We start from the raw sequence: 23,441 nt of genomic DNA, 5'->3' as shown, positions 1-23,441 counted from the left end.
GCAACGGAAAATATGAATATGATCAATATTCGATAGGTAAAACAATCAATGACTCTATAATTGCCTCAATACAGAAACATGATTAGCCTCTGCTTTGGGCGATGCGTAACGCGCACTGATGACAGAGTGGATGTGGTGTCTTGCGGACCTGGCTCTGTGGGTGACGGCATGGGTAAAAAGCTGAGAAGATGACTTTCCACTCCTTACCTAAAATCGCTATAGGGATGAATGATCCAGTATCCAGCCGTCTGGACCCTTTCTTGCTCTTTCTCAACGGCTTTCTGACTGCCGAACATTCGCAGGGAGAACTTATTGACGCCGGGCTGCATCATCGCTCCAAATTGCCGCTGCATAAAGCCATGTCGGTTTCCGGACCCGTCTATATCGTCGAACCCGACCAAGGCTTCCTCCCGGTCCCCCTTGAAGCCCACCGAGTTTCCATGGTCCCCTCCTTTCAGGTTCTGGCTCCCCATATTGTTCTTCTGTATCGAGTCTTGCCTTTGAAATACATTATTCCCATCTGCTTTCTCCCCTTCTTTGTTGCTGGAGAACGAATTTGATTTATCTTCCATGATTTTCACTAAAACGTACTGTCTCCAGGCTCGGAGCACACAGGCTACACGCAAAACTCAAGAGGACCCGCTGTAAAGCGCTCCCGTGTTTCATTTGATGTCCTTCAACTGCTCGGCTCCGTTGCCTCCTTTGCAAATGCTGCAAACTGAGACCGATTTCTAGTGAACCTGACAGATCAGATTTCCTGTGTTACTGCCATCTACCGACCGGACTGTATTTATTGTTCAAGCCCCTAACACGCTCGCGCAGCACTGCGGTTTAAGAGGCACACTGCTGGCTGCGGCTCGTGCACTTCATTTCCATAATGTGATTGATGATAGAGCTCCCCTTCCTCATCAGTTTAGTGAATAATATGACCATTCAGCACATGATGATTTGAAGACAAAATGAACCCCTCACTTAAATGACATATAATATATGAATATTTAATACTAGTTTTATCAACTCAATGCAGAATGCCTTGACAATTCTTGTCTCAAAATGCATTTTGCTTTTCCCCAGACTGACATCTATGTGTAAGCATTTACCCTGGTATTATTACCCTGTGATTTATGCATTCAAATCAAATGCCTGCATAATATTCACGGCACATCAGAGAGCATCCATGCTGTGATCATACACCACTCTGTGATGCTACATCTGTCATCATACATCACTGAGCCTGTTGTATAGCCTTGTTCTTCAGCAGAGATGAGCTGTGGGAGAATGGCATGGCACTGTAGCCTACTGTCTGGCTGTTTAGCTATAGTCACCATGTGTGTTAATCACACCTTTCAACAGTGTGCTGTCAGATGAACACAGCTGGATATAAGCTATTCTCTGCTTTTTGCATTACGCAGTAGACTAAAGGGTAAAATCAATTCAAATCTTATTGGTCACATACACATGGTTAGCAGATGTTATTGGTCACATACACATGGTTAGCAGATGTTATTGGTCACATACACATGGTTAGCAGATGTTATTGGTCACATACACATGGTTAGCAGATATTATTGGTCACATACACATGGTTAGCAGATGTTATTGTGAGTATAGCGAAACGCTTGTGCTTCTAGTTCCGACAGTGCAGTAATATCTAACAAGTAATATCTAACAATTCCACAACGAATACCTAAATCTAAGTAAAGGAATAAGAATATATAAATATATATGGATGAGCAATGTTAGAGCGTTCGTGTGTGTCAAGCGTCTCACAGTAGGAGTGCGGATTTAGGACCAGTCTTACCTTTTAGATCACAGTGCATAAGATGACATGGACGGGCGGAGGGACACCTGGTCTTTGATCTGCGTTCCTCTGAGATGTGTGATCCCTATGACCCCAAGTCTAACTGTCTAATCATATGTTCACATTTGAATCGAAACAAAAAGAGCGATAATGGTTGTTGTTTAACGTGTCCAATACCAAGAACGTGTGCGTCAATAATGAGTTGATAATAATTCAAATAAACAAATAATTGGATAACACCTCAGTCATAACAATGCTGCTTCACATGCAGGGAGTCAAGAGGTAAAGTTCACCTTGTCAGTGACAGTGACAGTGACACCCACACTCTGACTGCGTCATTACCTTGTCAGTGACACCCACACCCTGACTGCGTCATTACCTTGTCAGGGACACCCACACTCTGACTGCGTCATTACCTTGTCAGGGACACCCACACTCTGACTGCGTCATTACCTTGTCAGGGACACCCACACTCTGACTGCGTCATTACCTTGTCAGTGACAGTCACACCCTCACTCTGACTGCATCAGTACCTTGTCAAATCAAATCAATTCAAATCTTATTGGTCACATACACATGGTTAGCAGATGTTATTGCGAGTGTAGTGAAATGCGTGTGCTTCTAGTTTCGACAGTAACAGTGCAGTAATATCTAACAAGTAATCTAACAGTTCCCCAACAGCTACCCAATACACACAAATCTAAAGGGGTGAATGAGAATATGTACATAAAATATATGGATGAGCGATGGACGAGCGGCATAGGGAAGGTGCAATAGATGGTATAAAATGCAGTATATACATGTACATATGAGTTGAGTAATATAAGTAAACATTATTAAAGTGACATTGTTTAAAGTGACTAGTGAGTCATTTGGCCAGTGATTGGGTCTCAATGTAGACAGCAGCCTCTCTGAGTTAGTGATTGCTGTTTAGCAGTCTGATGGCCTTGAGATAGAAGCTATTTTTTCAATCTCTCGGTCCCAGCTTTGATGCACCTGTACTGACCTTGCCTTCTGGATGGTAGTGGGGTGAACAGGCAGTGGCCTGGGTGGTTGTTGTCCTTGATTATAATTTTGATTATCACCTTCCTGTGACACCAGATTCTGTAAGTGTCATGGAGGGCAGGTAGTTTGTCCCCGGTAATGCATTGTGCAGACTGCACCAACCTCTGGAGAGCCTTTCAGTGAACAGGGAGTACAGGAGGGGGCTGAGCACGCACCCTTGTGGGGCCCCAGTGTTGAGGGTCAGCGAAGTGGAGATGTTGTTTCCCACCTTCACCACCTGGGGGCAGCCTGTCAGAAAGTCCAGGACCCAATTGCACAGGGCGGGCTTGAGTCCCAGGGCCTCCAGCTTGACGATGAGCTTGGAGGGTACCATGGTATTGAATGCTGAGCTGTAGTCAATAAACAGTGTTCTTACATAGGTATTCCTCTTGTCCAGATGGGATAGGGCAGTGTGCAGTGGGATGGCATCGTCTGTGGTCCTGTTGGGGCGATATGCAAATTGAAGCGGGTCTAGAGTGGCCGGTAAGGTGTAGGTGATATGATCCTTGACTAGTCTCTCAAAGCACTTCATGATGACAGAAGTGAGTGCTACGGGGCTGTAGACATTTAATTAAATTATCTTTGCCTTCTTGGGTACAGAAACAATGGTGGCCATCTTGAAGCATGTGGGGACAGCAGACTTGGATAGGGAGCGATTGAATATGTCCGTAAACACACCAGCCAGCTGATCTGCGCATGCTCTGCTAGGGATGTCTTTTGGGCCAGCAGCCTTGCGAGGGTTAGTTAACACGTTTAAATGTTTGACTCACGTTGGCCACGGAGAAGGAGAGGAGGGGGGTTTATAGTCCTTGTTAGTGGGCCGCAGCAATGTCTCTGTATTAACCTCAAAGCGGGCAATGAAGATGTTTAGTTTGTCTGGAAGCATGACATCAGTGTCCATAACGTGGCTGGTTTTCTTTTTGTAATCTGTGATTTCCTGTAGACCCTGCCACATACGTCTCGTGTCTGAGCTGTTGAACTGCGACTCCACTTTGTCCCTGTACCGGCATTTCGCTTGTTTGATTGCCTTGCGGAAGGAATAACTAAACTGTTTATATTCAGCCATATTCCCAGACATCTTTCCGTGGTTAAATGAGGTGGTTCGGTCTTTCTGTTTTGCGCGAATGCTGCCATCCATTCACGGTTTCTGATTAGGGTAGGTTTTAATAGTCACAGTGGGTACAACATCTCCAATGCACTTCTTTATAAACTCACTCACTGAGTCAGCGTATAAATTGATGTTGTTATCTGAGGCTGACCGGAACACATCCCAGTCCGCGTGATCAAAACAACCTTGAAGTGTGGATTCTGATTGGTCAGACCAGCATTGAATGGTTCTCGTCACTGGTACATCCGGTTTGAGTTTCTGCCTATAAGACAGTAGGAGCAAGATGGAGTCATGGTCAGATTTTCCGAAGGGAGGGAGGGGGAGGGCTTTGTATGCATGGTATAGTAGCAGTGATCGAGGGTATTACACCCGCGCGTAGTGCAATCAATGTGCTGATAGAAATTAGGTGGCCTTGTTCTCAAATTTGCTTTGTTGAAATCCCCAGCTACAATAAATGCAACCACAGGATATATGGTTTCCAGTTCATATAGAGTCCAGTGAAGTTCCTTGAGGGCCGTCTTGGTGTCTGCTTGAGGGGGAATGTACACCACTGTGATGGTAAATGACGAGAATATGACCGGCATTTGATTGTAAGGAATTCTAGGTCAGGTGAGCAGAAGGACTTGAGTTCTTGTCTGTTGTTATGATTACACCATGAGTTGGTAGTCACGAAGCATTACACCCCTGCCTTTCCTCTTCCCAGAGAGGAGTTTATCAATGTCGGCGCCATGCATGGAGAAGCCCGGTGGCTGAACCGATTCTGACAACATATTCTGAGAGAGGATGTTACAATCTCTGACGTGTCTCTGGAAGGCAAATCTTGCTTGAATTTCATCTACCTTGTTATAAAGAGACTGGACATTTTGCGAGTAGTATACTTGGGAGGGGTGGGCAATATACACATCTTCTTCTGCGGTGCCGTTGTTTTGGATCGGCTTCTAGGATTAGGTCCATTGTCCTGGGTGGTGGTCCAAACAGAGGATCCGCTTCGGGAAAGTCGTATTCCTGGTCGTAATGTTGGTACGTTGACATCGCTCTTAGAAACAATAGTTCTTCCCGGCTGTATGTAATAAGACTTAAGATTTCCTGGGGTAACAATGTAAGAAATGTAAGAAATAACAAGGACTCGAAGCGAGGCGACTATCTCTTTCTGCGCCAATGACAATGACACCATGTCAATGACACCCACACTCTGACTGCATCATGACCTTGTCAGTGACACTCACACTCTGACTGCGTCATGACCTTGTCAGTGACACCCACACTCTGACTGCGTCATGACCTTGTCAGTGACACCCACATTCTGACTGCGTCATTACCTTGTCATTGACAGTGACACCCACACTCTGACTGCGTCATTAATGACACCCTTTCTGTATATAGTGCACTACTTTAGACCAGAGCCCTGTAGAACCCTATTCCCTATATAGTGCACTACTTTTGACCAGAACCCTATGGAACCCTATTCCCTATATAGTGCACTATTTTAGACCAGATCCCTATGGAACCATATTCCCTATGTAGTGCACTACTTTAGACCAGAGTCCTATGGGGTAGTGCACTACTTTAGACCAGGGCCCTATTTTCTATATAGTGCACTACTTTAGACCAGATCCCTATGGAAACCCTTTCCCTATGTAGTGCACTACTTTTGACCAGAGCCCTATGGATCCAGTTAGAGAACAGTGCACTACATAGGAACTGGGTGTCATTTGGGATGCAGACAGTGGCACCCATCTCTCCCATCCTCGGGGTGTTTAGGGTGTTGTCTGCCTTTCCCCCCAGCTGCCCCCAGCTTAACATTTAAATGGGGTTAATTTTGACTTGATGAACTCTCCAGAGGGAACATCATCATCACAATGCATCAAGCTGCTTCCTGACGGAGCACACTATAAAGGGAATGGGGACATAGAGAGGGAGTGGGGAAAGAGAGGAAGTAGGGACAGAGAGAGTTGAGACAGAGGGGAAGTGGGGACAGAGAGAGAGTGGGGAAAGAGAGGAAGTAGGGACAGAGAGAGGGCGTGGGAACAGACAGAGGGAGTGGGGAAAGAGAGGAAGTAGGGACAGAGAGAGTTGAGACAGAGGGGAAGTGGGGACAGAGAGAGAGTGGGGAAAGAGAGGAAGTAGGGACAGAGAGAGTTGAGACAGAGAGGAAGTGGGGACAGAGAGAGTGAGTGGGGACAGAGAGAGGGAGTGGGGACAGAGAGAGAGTGGGGAGAGAGGAAGTAGGGACAGAGAGAGAGTGGGGATAGAGAGGAAGTAGGGACAGAGAGAGGGAGTGGGAACAGAGAGAAAGTAGGGACAGAGAGAGGGAGTGGGAACAGAGAGGAAGTAGGGACAGAGAGAGAGTGGGGATAGAGAGGAAGTAGGGACAGAGAGAGAGTGGGGATAGAGAGGAAGTAGGGAGAGAGAGAGAGTGGGGATAGAGAGGAAGTAGGGACAGAGAGAGTTGAGACAGAGAGGAAGTGGGGACAGAGATAGTTGGGACAGAGAGAGGGAGTGGGGACATAGAGAGAGTGGAGACTGAGAGAGAGCATGAGGACAGAGACAGGGTTTGGGGACAGAGAGAGGGAGTGGGGACAGAGAGAGAGATAGAGAGGAAGTAGGGACAGAGAGAGGGAGTGGGAACAGAGAGAAAGTAGGGACAGAGAGAGGGAGTGGGAACAGAGAGGAAGTAGGGACAGAGAGAGAGTGGGGATAGAGAGGAAGTAGGGACAGAGAGAGAGTGGGGATAGAGAGGAAGTAGGGAGAGAGAGAGAGTGGGGATAGAGAGGAAGTAGGGACAGAGAGAGTTGAGACAGAGAGGAAGTGGGGACAGAGATAGTTGGGACAGAGAGAGGGAGTGGGGACATAGAGAGAGTGGAGACTGAGAGAGAGCATGAGGACAGAGACAGGGTTTGGGGACAGAGAGAGAGAGTGGGGACAGAGAGAGGGTTTGGGGACAGAGAGAGAGAGTGGGGACAGAGAGAGAGTGGGAACAGAGAGAGGGCGTGAGGACAGAGAGAGAGTGGGGATAGAGAGAGGGCGTGAGGACAGAGAGAGAGTGGGGACAGAGAGAGGGCGTGAGGACAGAGAGAAGGCTTGGGGACAGAGAGAGAGTGGGGACAGAATGAGGGAGTGGGGACAGAGAGAGAGTGGAGACAGAATGAGGGAGTGGGGACAGAGAGAGAGTGGGAACAATAGAGAGTGGGGACAGAGAGAGAGTGGGGACAAAGAGAGGGGACAGAAAGAGGGAGTGGGGACAGAGAGAGAGTGGGGACAGAGAGAGAGTGGGGACAAAGAGAGGGGGACAGAAAGAGGGAGTGGGGACAGAGAGAGAGTGGGAACAATAGAGAGTGGGGACAGAGAGAGAGTGGGGACAGAAATTATGTTGGTAATCCAGTCGTGATGGGTCGGCGGGGGTCCAGGTATTGTAGCCCAAGGAGTGGCGGATGGGCCTCTTCGGCTAGCCGGGAGATGGGCCTAGAAATGGCTAACTGACTACTGGCTAGCTTTTGACGGGGGTTCCGGTTCTTAAGTATAAAAAATAGCAGATCCACATTGGGTGAGGCGGGTTGCAAGAGAGTATATTCAGTCCGTAGATGGAAAGTGATATTAAAATATATACGAAATATATACGAACAAGGAAAAACTATATTTACACGGGACAAGACACAACACACGTCCGACTGCTACGCCATCTTGGATTTTCCCAGTACCAGATCAATGTGGAGCTATATACAGAGGGTACCAGTACCAGGTCAATGTGGAGCTATATACAGAGGGTACCAGTACCAGATCAATGTGGAGCTATATACATGGAGTACCAGATCAATGTGGAGCTATATACAGAGGGTACCAGTACCAGGTCAATGTGGAGCTATATACAGAGGGTACCAGTACCAGATCAATGTGGAGCTATATACAGAGGGTACCAGTACCAGGTCAATGTGGAGCTATATACATGGAGTACCAGATCAATGTGGAGCTATATACATGGAGTACCAGAGCAATGTGGAGCTATATACAGGGAGTACCAGTACCAGATCAATGTGGAGATATATACAGGGAGTACCAGATCAACGAGGAGCTATATACAGGGAGTACCAGATCAATGTGGAGCTATATACATGGAGTACCAGATCAATGTGGAGCTATATACAGAGGGTACCAGTACCAGATCAACAAGGAGCTATATACATGGAGTACCAGATCAATGTGGAGCTATATACATGGAGTACCAGATCAATGTGGAGCTATATACAGGGAGTACCAGATCAATGTGGAGCTTTATACAGGGAGTACCAGTACCAGATCAACGAGGAGCTATATACAGGGAGTACCAGATCAATGTGGATCTATAATACAGGGAGTACCAGTACCAGATCAACAGATCAATGTGGATGTATGTCAAGACCAGACTTTCAAAGCACTTCATGATTACAGGGCAGCAGTCATTTATTTTTTATTTTTTTAACCTTTATTTAACTAGGCAAGTCAGTTAAGAACAACTTCTTATTTACAATGATGGCCTAAGAACAGCGGGTTAGCTGCCTTGTTCAGGGGCAGAACAACAGATTTGTACCTTGTCAGCTCGGGGATTTGAACTTGCAACCTTCCAGTTACTAGTCCAACGCCTCTAACCACTAGGCTACCCTGCCGCCCTCATTACAGACCGGGAGATGAAAATGGATTTGAAGACACCTGCCAGCAGGTCTGCTCATGCTTTGAGACAGCACCCTGGTGTTCCGTCTGATTGTTAACCTGTTCCAAAATGTTGCTCATATTGGCCACGGAGAGCGAGATCACAGAGTAATGTGGAAAAAACAAGGGCTTTCACGCAAGGCCCAGTGTTATATTCCTCGAAGGCAAGCATAAAAGGCACTGTATTTAGCTAGTTTGGGAGGTTTACATCGCTGGATAACTCATGGCTGGGTTTCTCTTTGTAATCCGTTATCGTCTACAAGCCCTGCCACATACGACGAGCCAGGGCCTTGTATGCCCCTGTTGGTAGGAGTGAGGTAGGACAGTTTAAAGTCTCCCCGCGTTTAAGTCTCCACCCACCAAAAACACTGCCTCTGGGTGAGTGGATTCTTGTTTGTTAATGCCCCATACAGTTTGTTGAGTGCCAAAGTGGTGTTTGCTTGTGGAGGGATGAAGACAGCCGTGATAATTATTGATGAGAACTCTCTTGGTAGATTTAAGGGCCTGCAGCTTACCATGAGGTATTCTATATCAGGTGAGCAAATGCTAGAAGTTCCTTTCACACTTGAAGAAGCACACCAGTCGTTATTTATGAAAAAGCATACTCTGCATCCTTTCGATTTCCCCAACGCCCCTCTGTCTGAACCTGCCGCTGCATGGAGAATCCACCGAGTACTACGTGCACAGTGTCCTCATCCAAACACGTTTCAGTAAGACCTATCATATTGCACCTTTTCAAGTCTCTATGAAAGGAGACTCTCAAACCAAACTCATCCATCTTATTCTCTAGTGACTGGACATTTTCCAATAGAATGGAGGGGAGCGCTGTTCAGTTTTCTCTTCGCTTTAATTTCACCAGGACTCCACCTCCGAAATGTAAAAAATATATAATAAAAAGGACTCAACCTTGTTTTGCCGTGTTAATGACTGCAGCTTTTTGGTCGCCTATGGAACAGAGGAATAGGGTCCGGAATGCACAGTGTAACAGCGGAGTCAGAGTTAAAGTTGGATTTGAAGTCAAAAACCAAGGATAGAAACTTGGTGGTCATATGTAATAAAAATATGAACTTTATGTACAATAAAAGTCCAGATAAACACAATAAAAGTCCCTATATAGCAAAGTTAGGTTGGATCTTCTCCGTCGGTGCCATCTTTTTAACCTGTCCGATATACACACACATACACACAATATATCCAAAATACACCATATATCCAATATATCCAATATATCCCATATATCCAATATATCCCATATATCCAATATATCCAATATATCCAATATATCCAATATATCCCATATATCCAATATATCCAATATATCCAATATATCCAATATATCCAATATATCCCATATATCCAATATATCCAATATATCCCATATATCCAATATATCCAATATATCCAATATATCCAATATATCCAATATATCCAATATATCCCATATATCCAATATATCCAATATATCCAATATATCCAATATATCCCATATATCCAATATATCCAATATATCCCATATATCCAATATATCCCATATATCCAATATATCCAATATATCCAATATATCCCATATATCCAATATATCCAATATATCCCATATATCCAATATATCCCATATATCCAATATATCCAATATATCCCATATATCCAATATATCCAATATATCTCATATTTCCAATATATCCAATATATCCCATATATCCAATATATCCAATATATCCCATATATCCAATATATCCCATATATCCAATATATCCAATATATATATCCAATATATCCAATATATTCAATATATCCCATATATCAATATATCCATATATCCATATATCAATATATCCCCCATATATATATCCCATATATCCAATATATCCAATATATCCAATATATCCCATATATCCAATATATCCAATATATATATCCAATATATCCAATATATCCAATATATCAAATATATCCAATATATCTCATATTTCAAATATATCCAATATATTCAATATATCCAATATATCTCATATTTCCAATATATCCAATATATTCAATATATCCAATATATCTCATATTTCCAATATATCCAATATATTCAATATATCCAATATATCTCATATTTCCAATATATCCAATATATCCAATATATCAAATATATCAAATATATCCAATATATCCCATATATCCCATATATCCAATATATCCCATATATCCAATATATTCAATATATCCCATATATCCCATATATCCCATATATCCAATATATCCAATATATATATCCAATATATCCAATATATCCAATATATCAAATATATCCAATATATCTCATATTTCAAATATATCCAATATATTCAATATATCCAATATATCTCATATTTCCAATATATCCAATATATTCAATATATCCAATATATCCCATATATCCAATATATCCCATATATCCAATATATCCCATATATCCAATATATCCAATATATCCCATATATCCAATATATCCCATATATCCAATATATCCAATATATAATATATCCAATATATCCAATATATCCCATATATCCAATATATCCCATATATCCAATATATCCAATATATATATCCAATATATCCAATATATCCAATATATCCAATATATCTCATATATCCAATATATATCTCAATATATCTCATATATCCAATATATCCAATATATCCAATATATCCAATATATCCAATATATATATCCAATATATCCAATATATCTCATATATCAATATATCCAATATATCCAATATATATATCCCATATATAATATATCCAATATATCCCATATATACCATATATATATCCAATATATCCAATATATCCAATATATATATTCAATATATCCCATATATATATCCAATATATCCAATATATCCAATATATCCAATATATCTCATATATCCAATATATCCAATATATCCAATATATCAATATATCTCATATATCCAATATATCTCATATATCCAATATATCCAATATATCTCATATCCAATATATCCAATATATCCAATATATCCAATATATCCAATATATCTCAATATATATATCTCATATATCCAATATATCCAATATATCCAATATATCATATATGCAATATATCAATATATCTCATATAATATATCCAATATATCCAATATATCTCATATATCCAATATATCTCATATATCTCAATATATCCAATATATCTCATATATCCAATATATCCCATATATCCAATATATCCCATATATCCAATATATCACATATATCCAATATATCCAATATATTCAATATATCCAATATATCTCATATATCCAATATATCCCATATATCCAATATATCCAATATATCTCATATTTCCAATATATCCAATATATCCAATATATCCAATATATCAAATATATCCAATATATCCCATATATCCAATATATCCCAATATATCCATATATATCCAATATATATATATCCCATATATCCAATATATCCAATATATCCCATATATCCAATATATCCAATATATCCCATATATCCAATATATCCAATATATCCCATATATCCAATATATCCCATATATCCAATATATCCAATATATCCAATATATCCCATATATCCAATATATCCCATATATCCAATATATCCCATATATCCAATATATCCAATATATCCCATATATCCAATATATTCAATATATCCCATATATCCAATATATCCCATATATCCAATATATCCAATATATCCCATATATCCAATATATCCAATATATATCCAATATATCCAATATATCCCATATATCCAATATATCCCATATATCCAATATATCACATATATCCAATATATCCAATATATTCAATATATCCAATATATCTCATATATCCAATATATCCCATATATCCAATATATCCAATATATCTCATATATCCAATATATCCCATATATCCAATATATCCAATATATTCAATATATCCAATATATCTCATATATCCAATATATCCAATATATCCAATATATCCAATATATCCAATATATCCAATATATCCAATATATCTCATATATCCAATATATCTCATATATCTCATATATCCAATATATTCAATATATCTCATATATCTAATATATCCCATATATCCAATATATCCAACATATCTCATATATCCAATATATCTCATATATCCAATATATCTCATATATCCAATATATCCAATATATCCAATATATCTCATATATGCAATATATCCAATATATCTCATATTTCCAATATATCCAATATATCTCATATATCCAATATATCTCATATATCCAATATATCCAATATATCCAATATATCCAATATATCTCATATTTCCAATATATCCAATATATTCAATATATCCAATATATCTCATATTTCCAATATATCCAATATATCCAATATATCAAATATATCAAATATATCCAATATATCCCATATATCCAATATATCCCATATATCCAATATATCCCATATATCCAATATATTCAATATATCCCATATATCCCATATATCCCATATATCCAAATATCCAATATATCAAATATATCCAATATATCTCATATTTCCAATATATCAAATATATCCAATATATCCCATATATCCAATATATCCCATATATCCAATATATCCCATATATCCAATATATTCAATATATCCCATATATCCCATATATCCCATATATCCAAATATCCAATATATCAAATATATCCAATATATCTCATATTTCCAATATATCCAATATATCCAATATATCCAATATATCTCATATATCCAATATATCTCATATATCTCATATATCCAATATATTCAATATATCTCATATATCTAATATATCCCATATATCCAATATATCCAACATATCTCATATATCCAATATATCTCATATATCCAATATATCCAACATATCCCATATATCCAATATATCCAACATATCTCATATATCCAATATATCTCATATATCCAATATATCTCATATATCCAATATATCTCATATATCCAATATATCCAATATATCCAATATATCTCATATATGCAATATATCCAATATATCTCATATTTCCAATATATCCAATATATCTCATATATCCAATATATCTCATATATCCAATATATCCAATATATCTCATATATCCAATATATCCAATATATCCAATATATCAAATATATCCAATATATCCCATATATCCAATATATCCAATATATTCAATATATCTCATATATCCAATATATCCAAACAACTGTCTGATGTGTGTCTGTCAACAGGGAGGGCATTAGCTCAGATAGTAAGTAGGATTTGGGCACTGAGAGGCATTATTACGTAAGCTTCGCAGCAATGGTATCATAGCTGAAACAGACATCCCATGATATTTCAGATTGCTTGTGTAACTTCAGCTAATGGGGAGAGAGAGATATTTTGGGTCAGTTATGGCTGAAAGTAATACTGAAATTGACCCAAGTGCAAATCCAAAGTCTGGCCACAATCACGTGTCTGTGTAAAAATATCAACACAAAGAAATGTGCAGCAGAACTCACAGAGACAGACTGTGACAGACTGACTAGGGACGTACTAGGACCAGATACCATTTCTGTCACAATGCAATTTTTTTCCTCAACGGGAATTTTTTTCCCACACTTGCCCATTTTTTCACTCAAGGTCCCCATTGTTTGCCAAATAATAATAATTTTTCGTAAAACAACACCAGTCCGTCCCTGCTTTACCCTCTACATTTAGATAGGATTGTCGTGGGTAACTGTAGCTTTGCAGTCAAATTTCCCCTAAAATGTCATTTGAGGTTAAGAAGGCAACATATGTGCCAAGCCAATCTATGTGAATAGCCTGCTCCTGCCAGCCAGTGTCTGCAAGTGATTGTGGGCTAAGTAAATCATTAGGATTTATAAAAGGCAGTACACAGTCTTCTATGGAGACAAATCTGGGCCCGGCTGCATAAAACATCTCAAGTGTTTCCCTTAATTAAGGCTTTACCTTAAGAGGAATTTCGGCTCTGCCATGGCATTTTCAGTGCCCTCCATTGGCACCCTTGGTAAATATAAGCAAAACGGGTTGTGATTTTTTTTTAAATGTTATTTTAAAATGTATTTATTCTCTTGGTCTTTCATTCAAAATATTCACAAATATCAAAAGTTTAATTGAAATTAAATGATTGGAAAAAATATTTTTCTCTAAAATATGTGTGCCACAATTATTGGCGCACCTAGAAATTCTTATGAGTAAAATCCAACTGTAGTATATTCCCATTCAAATATGACTAGGAATACTTCAGTGGTAAGCCATGACTTCCTGTTTCACTGGGGTATAAATATGAGGTGACACACACAGGCCAAGTTTCCATAGTCATCCATCACTGTGGCAAAGAACCGAGATTACAGCAATACCGTTGTTGAGCTGCACAAATTAGACAATGGCTATAAGAAAATAGCTCAACGGTTGAAAATAAGGGGTACAGAGTCAATGTGGAGGTTATATACAGGGTGTAGGGGTACAGATTCAATGTGGAGGCTATATACAGGGTGTAGGGGTACAGAGTCAATGTGGAGGCTATATACAGGGGGTACTGGTACAGAGTCAATGTGGAGGCTATATACAGGGTGTTACGGTACAGAGTCAATGTGGAGGCTATATACAGGGTGTAGGGGTACAGAGTCAATGTGGAGGCTATATACAGGGGGTACTGGTACAGAGTCAATGTGGAGGCTATATACAGGGTGTTACGGTACAGAGTCAATGTGGAGGCTATATACAGGGTGTTACGGTACAGAGTCAATGTGGAGGCTATATACAGGGGGTACTGGTACAGAGTCAATGTGGAGGCTATATACAGGGTGTTACGGTACAGAGTCAATGTGGAGGTTATATACAGGGTGTAGGGGTACAGAGTCAATGTGGAGGCTATATACAGGGTGTAGGGGTACAGAGTCAATGTGGAGGCTATATACAGGGTGTAGGGGTACAGAGTCAATGTGGAGGCTATATACAGGGTGTAGGGGTACAGATTCAATGTGGAGGCTATATACAGGGGGTAGGGGTACAGAGTCAATGTGGAGGCTATATACAGGGGATACTGGTACAGAGTCAATGTGGAGGCTATATACAGGGTGTAGGGGTACAGAGTCAATGTGGAGGCTATATACAGGGTGTAGGGGTACAGAGTCAATGTGGAGGTTATATACAGGGGGTAGGGGTACAGAGTCAATGTGGAGGCTATATACAGGGGGTACTGGTACAGAGTCAATGTGGAGGCTATATACAGGGGGTACCGGTACAGAGTCAATGTGGAGGTTTTATACAGGGGGTACCAGTACCGAGTCAATGTGCGGGGGTACAGGTTAGTCGAGGTAATTTGTAAAGGGACTAGGCATAGATAATAAACAGCGAGTAGCAGCAGTGTAAAAACAAAGGGGGGATCAATGTAAATAGTCCAGGTAGCCATTTGATTAGTTGTTCAGCAGTCTTATTGCTTGGGGGGTAGAAGCTGTTAAGGAGTGTTTTGGTCCTAGACTTGGCGCTCCGGTACCGCTTGCCGTGCGGTTGCAAAGAGAACAGTCTATGACTTGGGTGGCTGGAGTCTTTGACAGTTTTCGGGGCCTTTCCTCTGACACCGCCTGGTATAGATCCTGGATGGCAGGAAGCTTGAACCTGCTGATGTATTGGGCCGTACGCACTACCCTGACCGCCTTACGGTCAGGTGCCGAGCAGTTGCCATACCAGGCGCCCCCATCCCCCCACTAATAGGTCTTTTGATCAATCAAATAAGTTTTGAAAAATATCTGATGCGATTATGTTCAATTGGTGGACTAAAGATCAGAATTGGGCTGCCTGTTTAAACGCAGACAGTGTGGCGCATCATAAGACCATGTATAACAGGGGGCTCTAACCCTGTTCCTGGAGAGCTACTGTACCCTCCTGTAGGTTTTACACATGCATCCCACCCTGTTCCTGGAGAGCCCCCCCACTCCTGTAGGTCTTTCCCAATCAAATAAGTTTGGAAAAATATCTGATGCCCTTATGTTCAATTGGTTTTCAAAGATCCAACCCTTGGGCTGCCTGTTTTTCAAACTGCCAGTGCTATCATGTACCATCCTGTAGGTTTTCAGGGGTCCAACCCTGTTCCTGGAGAGCTACTGTACCCTCCAGTAGGTTTTCACTCCAACCCTGTTCCTGGAGAGCTACTGTACCCTCCTGTAGGTTTTCACTCCAACCCTGTTCCTGGAGAGCTACTGTACCCTCCTGTAGGTTTTCACTCCAACCCTGTTCCTGGAGAGCTACTGTACCCTCCTGTAGGTTTTCACTCCAACCCTGTTCCTGGAGAGCTACTGTACCCTCCTGTAGGTTTTCACTCCAACCCTGTTCCTGGAGAGCTACTGTACCCTCCTGTAGGTTTTCACTCCAACCCCAGTTGTAACTAACCAGGTTCAGCTAATTATTATCATCAGGTGTGCTAGATAACTGAAGACAACTGGGTATTCAACAAGAATGTTACATGGTTAAAGTAACATACAAAAAAGTAACATACAAACAAAATTGTACAAACAGTGTAGCACAGTTCAGTGTGTCCCAGTGTTTCTCAGGTGTAGAGGTGTAGAGACACACAAGTGCAGAGGACTGTTTGATTGTTACACCAGGTGATGTGCTGTCATAATGAGCGAAGACTTGAAATAGACAAGATTGCAGCATACGCATTGTTGGATTACTTCAAAGAGCATTTTTAAAATTCAAACTGATCACCTGCAACTGGACACTGAAATGTTAGACTCTTGTGTCCCCAAATTCAAGGATGAAGACAGCATCTCTAAGGTTGGTTGAAATTCTCTTTGCTACACCAAACAGTGTCTATCCTATAACTCCCAGTAATGGATACCTAAAATATTTGGTTAAATCACATTATCTGGTGTAACAATCTGTTGCTAATAAAACAGGTGGTCATGATGAAATTGCAATTCACAAAGAAACATACAGTATGACAATATGACAATACAGTATGGTCAGTGTTGTAATGTTCAGGGAATATTTGTAAAGCTGTGGGAGTAGTGTCATGATCAAACTGCCATTTAGCTCCACATGAGTCATCTGCTTGAAATTCATCATAATGTCTAATCCCTCGGGAGAGCGAGAGAGAGAGAGAGAGAGAGAGAGAGAGAGAGAGAGAGAGAGAGAGAGAGAGAAAGAACCAGTGAAGAACAAACACCATTGTAAATACAACCCATATTTATGCTTATTTTTTTCCCTTGTGTTCTTTAACCATTTGTACATTGTTACAACACTGTATATATATATATATATATATATATGTATAATATGACATTTGTAATGTCTTTATTGTTTTGAAATTTCTGTATGTGTAATGTTTACTGTTAATTTTTATTGTTTATTTCACTTTTGTATATTATCTACCTCACTTGCTTTGGCAATGTTAACACATGTTTCCCATGCCAATAAAGCCCCTTGAATTGAATTGGAGAGAGAGAGAGAGAGAGAGAGAGAGAGAGAGAGAGAGAGAGAGAGAGAGAGAGAGAGAGAGAGAGAGAGAGAGAGAGATCACAGGATACAGTTCTGCTGCAATGACACATGCAGGCTTGGGAATTCAATTTCTGTGTCTAGAATCCACTCTAGAAGCGGTATTGTCTTTCAGACAAAAAAGGACAATAAATGATACTCTATTGTAGAGTTTGAATGACAGTTGAACTGTGCCAGCATAACACCAACATTAGGGTAGACTAGTTGAACATGTATACATGTGCACAGGAACAGAGATTACAACAATATCTAGCCTAATAGAAAGAAATAGGCCATAACACTGGGCCTTTGCACAGCGACCAGACAGTACAAATGTGCCTAGGTAGGTAGGTAGGTAGGTAGGTAGGTAGGTAGGTAGGTAGGGAGGTAGGTAGGTAGGTAGGGGTAGGTAGGTAGGTAGGTAGGTAGGTAGGTAGGTAGGTAGGTAGGTAGGTAGGTAGGTAGGCAGTATCTACCGACAGCCATGTCTGTCAGGCATTATTAGGCAAATATTTTTTATCGTAAAACCAACTTCAGTTTTAGAGGTTTACAACAGTAAAGTGTTGTATTATTGTTTCTCCTCCTCTCTGTTAGCTAGTAAACTTAGCTGGCTAGCTTGCTGGATATGCAATACTTGTTATTTCTGTTTGGATCCCTATCTTGCGTAACGCCTATATTTTAGTGAGATTGAAATGCATCCGCGGTCACGATCATAACCAAGTAATGTTACATAGCTAGCGAGTAAAATTATTTACAGTTGTTGATATTACACGTTTGCTTAGAAGTTACGAATGCGAGCTGTGGTGCATAAGAAGTTTGCTGGGGGACAAGCTAACTAACTATCCAACTCCAGTCAAGTACTAATGTTTGCGGTAAAACCTAGCTTTAGGTGGTTGGTTGTAACATTGTAGCTTACTGTTTAGTAGCCAAATCTATGACTTAACAAAGAGAAGAGGTTTTACAATCGAGATATAAAAGATCTTATATTGTAAAACCTCTTCTATTTTTCTGTCATAGATATGGCTACCGGTAATTGTTTAGCTGACTTAGCTCGCTGCTTAGCTAGATAGCTACCCAGCTAAGTTAACAAACATAATTTGTTTGATATTAATCGCCACTGTTTAGCCAGCTATATGAGTTTCAGTAGACTAACTAGCTAAGTGGCTTGCAGGAAAAATAACTTACTTAGCTAGTTAGGCACTATATTTGTTATCTGCCCTCTTAGTGCTGGCATCAATAAAGTCTGTCTTGGGGGGAGGGACAGGACCAGAGCACAAAGCATCGCCCAACACAAAATGTAGTCTTTCAGAGACTGGAAAAAAATTGTCTGCTTGTATATTTAGCAATGAATCCTCCAGTAGGAACATCGCTGAAAGACGTCCAATGGCTCTATTGAACAAGGACAACAATATCTACACGCAAAAAACATGTATAGTGTGATCAGTATAACATAGAGCCTTATAGTGTGATCAGTATAAATAGAGCTTTATAGTGTGATCAGTATAAATAGAGCCTTATAGTGATCAGTATAAATAGAGCCTTATAGTGTGATCAGTATAACATAGAGCCTTATAGTGTGATCAGTATAAATAGAGCCTTATAGAGCCTTATAGTGTGATCAGTATAACATAGAGCCTTATAGTGTGATCAGTATAAATAGAGCCTTATAGTGTGATCAGTATAACATAGAGCCTTATAGTGTGATCAGTATAACATAGAGCCTTATAGTGTGATCAGTATAACATAGAGCCTTATAGTGTGATCAGTATAACATAGAGCCTTATAGAGTGATCAGTATAAATAGAGCCTTATAGTGTGATCAGTATAAATAGAGCCTTATAGTGTGATCAGTATAAATAGAGCCTTGTAGTGTGATCAGTATAAATAGAGCCTTATAGTGTGATCAGTATAAATAGAGCCTTATAGTGTGATCAGTATAAATAGAGCCTTATAGTGTGATCAGTATAAATAGAGCCTTATAGTGTGATCAGTATAAATAGAGCCTTATAGTGTGATCAGTATAAATAGAGCCTTATAGTGTGATCAGTATAAATAGAGCCTTATAGTGTGATCAGTTTTACATAGAGCCTTACATTTACATTTACATTTAAGTCATTTAGCAGACGCTCTTATCCAGAGCGACTTACAAATTGGTGCATTCACCTTATGACATCCAGTGGAACAGCCACTTTACAATAGTGCATCTAAATATTTTAAGGGGGGTGAGAGGGGTTACTTTATCCTATCCTAGGTATTCCTTAAAGAGGTGGGGTTTCAGGTGTCTCCGGAAGGTGTTGATTGACGCTGTCCTGGCGTCGTGAGGGAGTTTGTTCCACCATTGGGGGCCAGAGCAGCGAACAGTTTTGACTGGGCTGAGCGGGAACTGTACTTCCTCAGTGGTAGGGAGGCGAGCAGGCCAGAGGTGGATGAACGCAGTGCCCTTGTTTGGGTGTAGGGCCTGATCAGAGCCTGGAGGTACTGAGGTGCCGTTCCCCTCACAGCTCCGTAGGCAAGCACCATGGTCTTGTAGCGGATGCGAGCTTCAACTGGAAGCCAGTGGAGAGAGCGGAGGAGCGGAGTGACGTGAGAGAACTTGGGAAGGTTGAACACCAGACGGGCTGCGGCGTTCTGGATGAGTTGTAGGGGTTTAATGGCACAGGCAGGGAGCCCAGCCAACAGCGAGTTGCAGTAATCCAGACGGGAGATGACAAGTGCCTGGATTAGGACCTGCGCCGCTTCCTGTGTGAGGCAGGGTCGTACTCTACGGATGTTGTAGAGCATGAACCTACAGGAACGGGCCACCGCCTTGATGTTAGTTGAGAACGACAGGGTGTTGTCCAGGATCACGCCAAGGTTCTTAGTGCTCTGGGAGGAGGACACAATGGAATTGTCAACCGTGATGGCGAGATCATGGAACGGGCAGTCCTTCCCCGGGAGGAAGAGCAGCTCCGTCTTGCCGAGGTTCAGCTTGAGGTGGTGATCCGTCATCCACACTGATATGTCTGCCAGACATGCAGAGATGCGATTCGCCACCTGGTCATCAGAAGGGGGAAAGCCTTATAGTGTGATCAGTATAACATAGAGCCTTATAGTGTGATCAGTATAACATAGAGCCTTATAGTGTGATCAGTATAACATAGAGCCTTATAATGTGATCAGTTTAACATAGAGCCTCAGCAAAATGCCACAAAGCAGGACTACATTTATTGTTAGATCCCCTCACCCCATCAATACACCGGAAGCCGTCATAGGGTGTGTCATTCAAGTCCAGACCTGCCTTCATCCTGGGCAATTGTGTTTGAAACGCATCTCACTGTCCTAGAAATGCATCAGACCTGATGAAAACAAGCCCAGATTCCCCCAGGGTGACATTGCCCTTTAAGGAATCATTTCCACTAACCTGGCGAAATGTTTTCAAGGGTGTTGCATAGAGCCCCTCAAACATTTCCTTAGGTAAGGGCATCATTTAAGGGTTTTAGAGAAGTTCCAATGCATGTAAGGCAGAAAGAGTCTCTGGTTACCATGGAGATGACCTGATTCACTGAATGATCAAAGAGATCCCATTTATTTTGAGATCTCAAAATAGAACATCCACATTCAAGACAGAAGACAGTTACCTTTTCTAGCACATCCAATTAGACTACAGCGTAGGTAGCTAGCTAGCTAGCCAATTAGATTACAGCGTAGGTAGCTAGCTAGCTAGCCAATTAGATTACAGCGTAGGTAGCTAGCTAGCGAGCCAATTAGATTACAGCGTAGGTAGCTAGCTAGCTAGCCAATTATATTACAGCGTAGGTAGCTAGCTAGCTAGCCAATTAGATTACAGCGTAGGTAGCTAGCTAGCTAGCCAATTAGATTACAGCGTAGGTAGCTAGCTAGCGAGCCAATTAGATTACAGCGTAGGTAGCTAGCTAGCTAGCCAATTAGATTACAGCGTAGGTAGCTAGCTAGCGAGCCAATTAGATTACAGCGTAGGTAGCTAGCTAGCGAGCCAATTAGATTACAGCGTAGGTAGCTAGCTAGCGAGCCAACTTTGTAGCCATGGATTGTGCACTTTCCATTGTTTAGCCAAGTAGCTAGCTAGCTATCTTACTGGCGGATGTTTTCCTTTTGAAACCAGGGCAGAAGAAAGCAACATTCACCTCCACAAATTCTGTTTACATTGATATCCATACCGAATGAAGCACTTAATAGATCTCAATGTTGTCACTTAATTTAAGGGGAAAATGTGCTTCAAAATCTTTTCTGCAACCGATTTAAAGTCAACTCGCCCAAGCCTTCCCCATTTCTCCTTCTCCCAAATCCAGTCAGCTGATGTTCTGAAAGAGCTGCAAAATCTGGACCCCTACAAATCAGTCGGGCTAGACAATCTGGACCCTTTCTTTCTAAAATGATCCGCCGAAATTGTTGCCACCCCTATTACTAGCCTGTTCGACCTCTCTTTCGTGTCGTCTGAGATTCCCAAAGATTGGAGAGCAGCTGCGGTCATCCCCCTCTTCAAAGAGGGGGACACTCTTGACCCAAACTGCTACAGACCTATATCTATCCTACCCTGCCTTTCTAAGGTCTTCGAAAGCCAAGTCAACAAACAGATTACCGACCATTTCGAATCCCACCATACCTTCTCCGCTATACAATCTGGTTTCAGAGCTGGTCAGGGTGCACCTCAGCCACACTCAAGGTCCTAAACGATATCTTAACCACCATCGATAAGAAACAATACTGTGCAGCTGTATTCATTGACCTGGCCAATGCTTTCGACTCTGTCAATCACCACATCCTCATCGGCAGACTCGATAGCCTTGGTTTCTCAAATGATTACCTCGCTTGGTTTACCAACTACTTCTCTCATAGAGTTCAGTGTGTCAAATCGGAGGGCCTGTTGTCCGGGCCTCTGGCAGTCTCTATGGGGGTGCCACAGGGTTCAATTCTTGGACTGACTCTCTTCTCCGTATACATAAATGATGTCGCACTTGCTGCTGGTGAGTCTCTGATCCACCTCTACGCAGACGACACCATTCTGTATACTTCTGGCCCTTCTTTGGACACTCCAGACGAGCTTCAAAGCCATAAAACTCTCCTTCCATGGCCTCCAATTGCTCTTAAATACAAGTAAGACTAAATGCATGCTCTTCAACCAATCGCTGCCTGCACCTGACAGCCCGTCCAACATCACTTCTCTGGACGGTTCTGGCTTAGATTATGTGGACAACTACAAATACCTAGGTGTCTGGTCAGAATGTAAACTCTCCTTCCAGACTCACATCAAACATCTCCAATCCAAAGTTAAATCTAGATTTGT

At 41.0% G+C, this 23,441-nt stretch overlaps 1 protein-coding gene across 11 annotated transcripts in view; it reads right to left on the bottom strand.

Moving 5' to 3' along the window:
- LOC118391633 (potassium/sodium hyperpolarization-activated cyclic nucleotide-gated channel 1) overlaps positions 1-720 on the bottom strand; it is a 199,281-nt gene extending 198,561 nt beyond the window's left edge. For 10 of the 11 annotated variants that reach the window (XR_008061330.1, XR_008061332.1, XR_008061335.1 and 7 more), the window contains exon 1: positions 208-705. Coding sequence is in view for 1 of the 11 variants with exons in the window: in XM_052458543.1 (XP_052314503.1) it covers positions 208-572 (365 nt within the window). In the remaining 10 variants the exon portion in view is untranslated. Of the gene's footprint in view, positions 1-207 lie in introns of all 11 variants that reach the window. The other variant, XM_052458543.1, reaches the window with a different exon arrangement.
- Between the last annotated feature and the right edge of the window lie 22,721 nt (positions 721-23,441).

The sequence above is a fragment of the Oncorhynchus keta genome, chromosome 12, assembly GCF_023373465.1.
Source record: "Oncorhynchus keta strain PuntledgeMale-10-30-2019 chromosome 12, Oket_V2, whole genome shotgun sequence".
NCBI lineage: Eukaryota > Metazoa > Chordata > Actinopteri > Salmoniformes > Salmonidae > Oncorhynchus > Oncorhynchus keta.
Note: the sequence above shows the minus strand (reverse complement) of the source record. Positions and strands in the feature narration are given on the sequence as shown.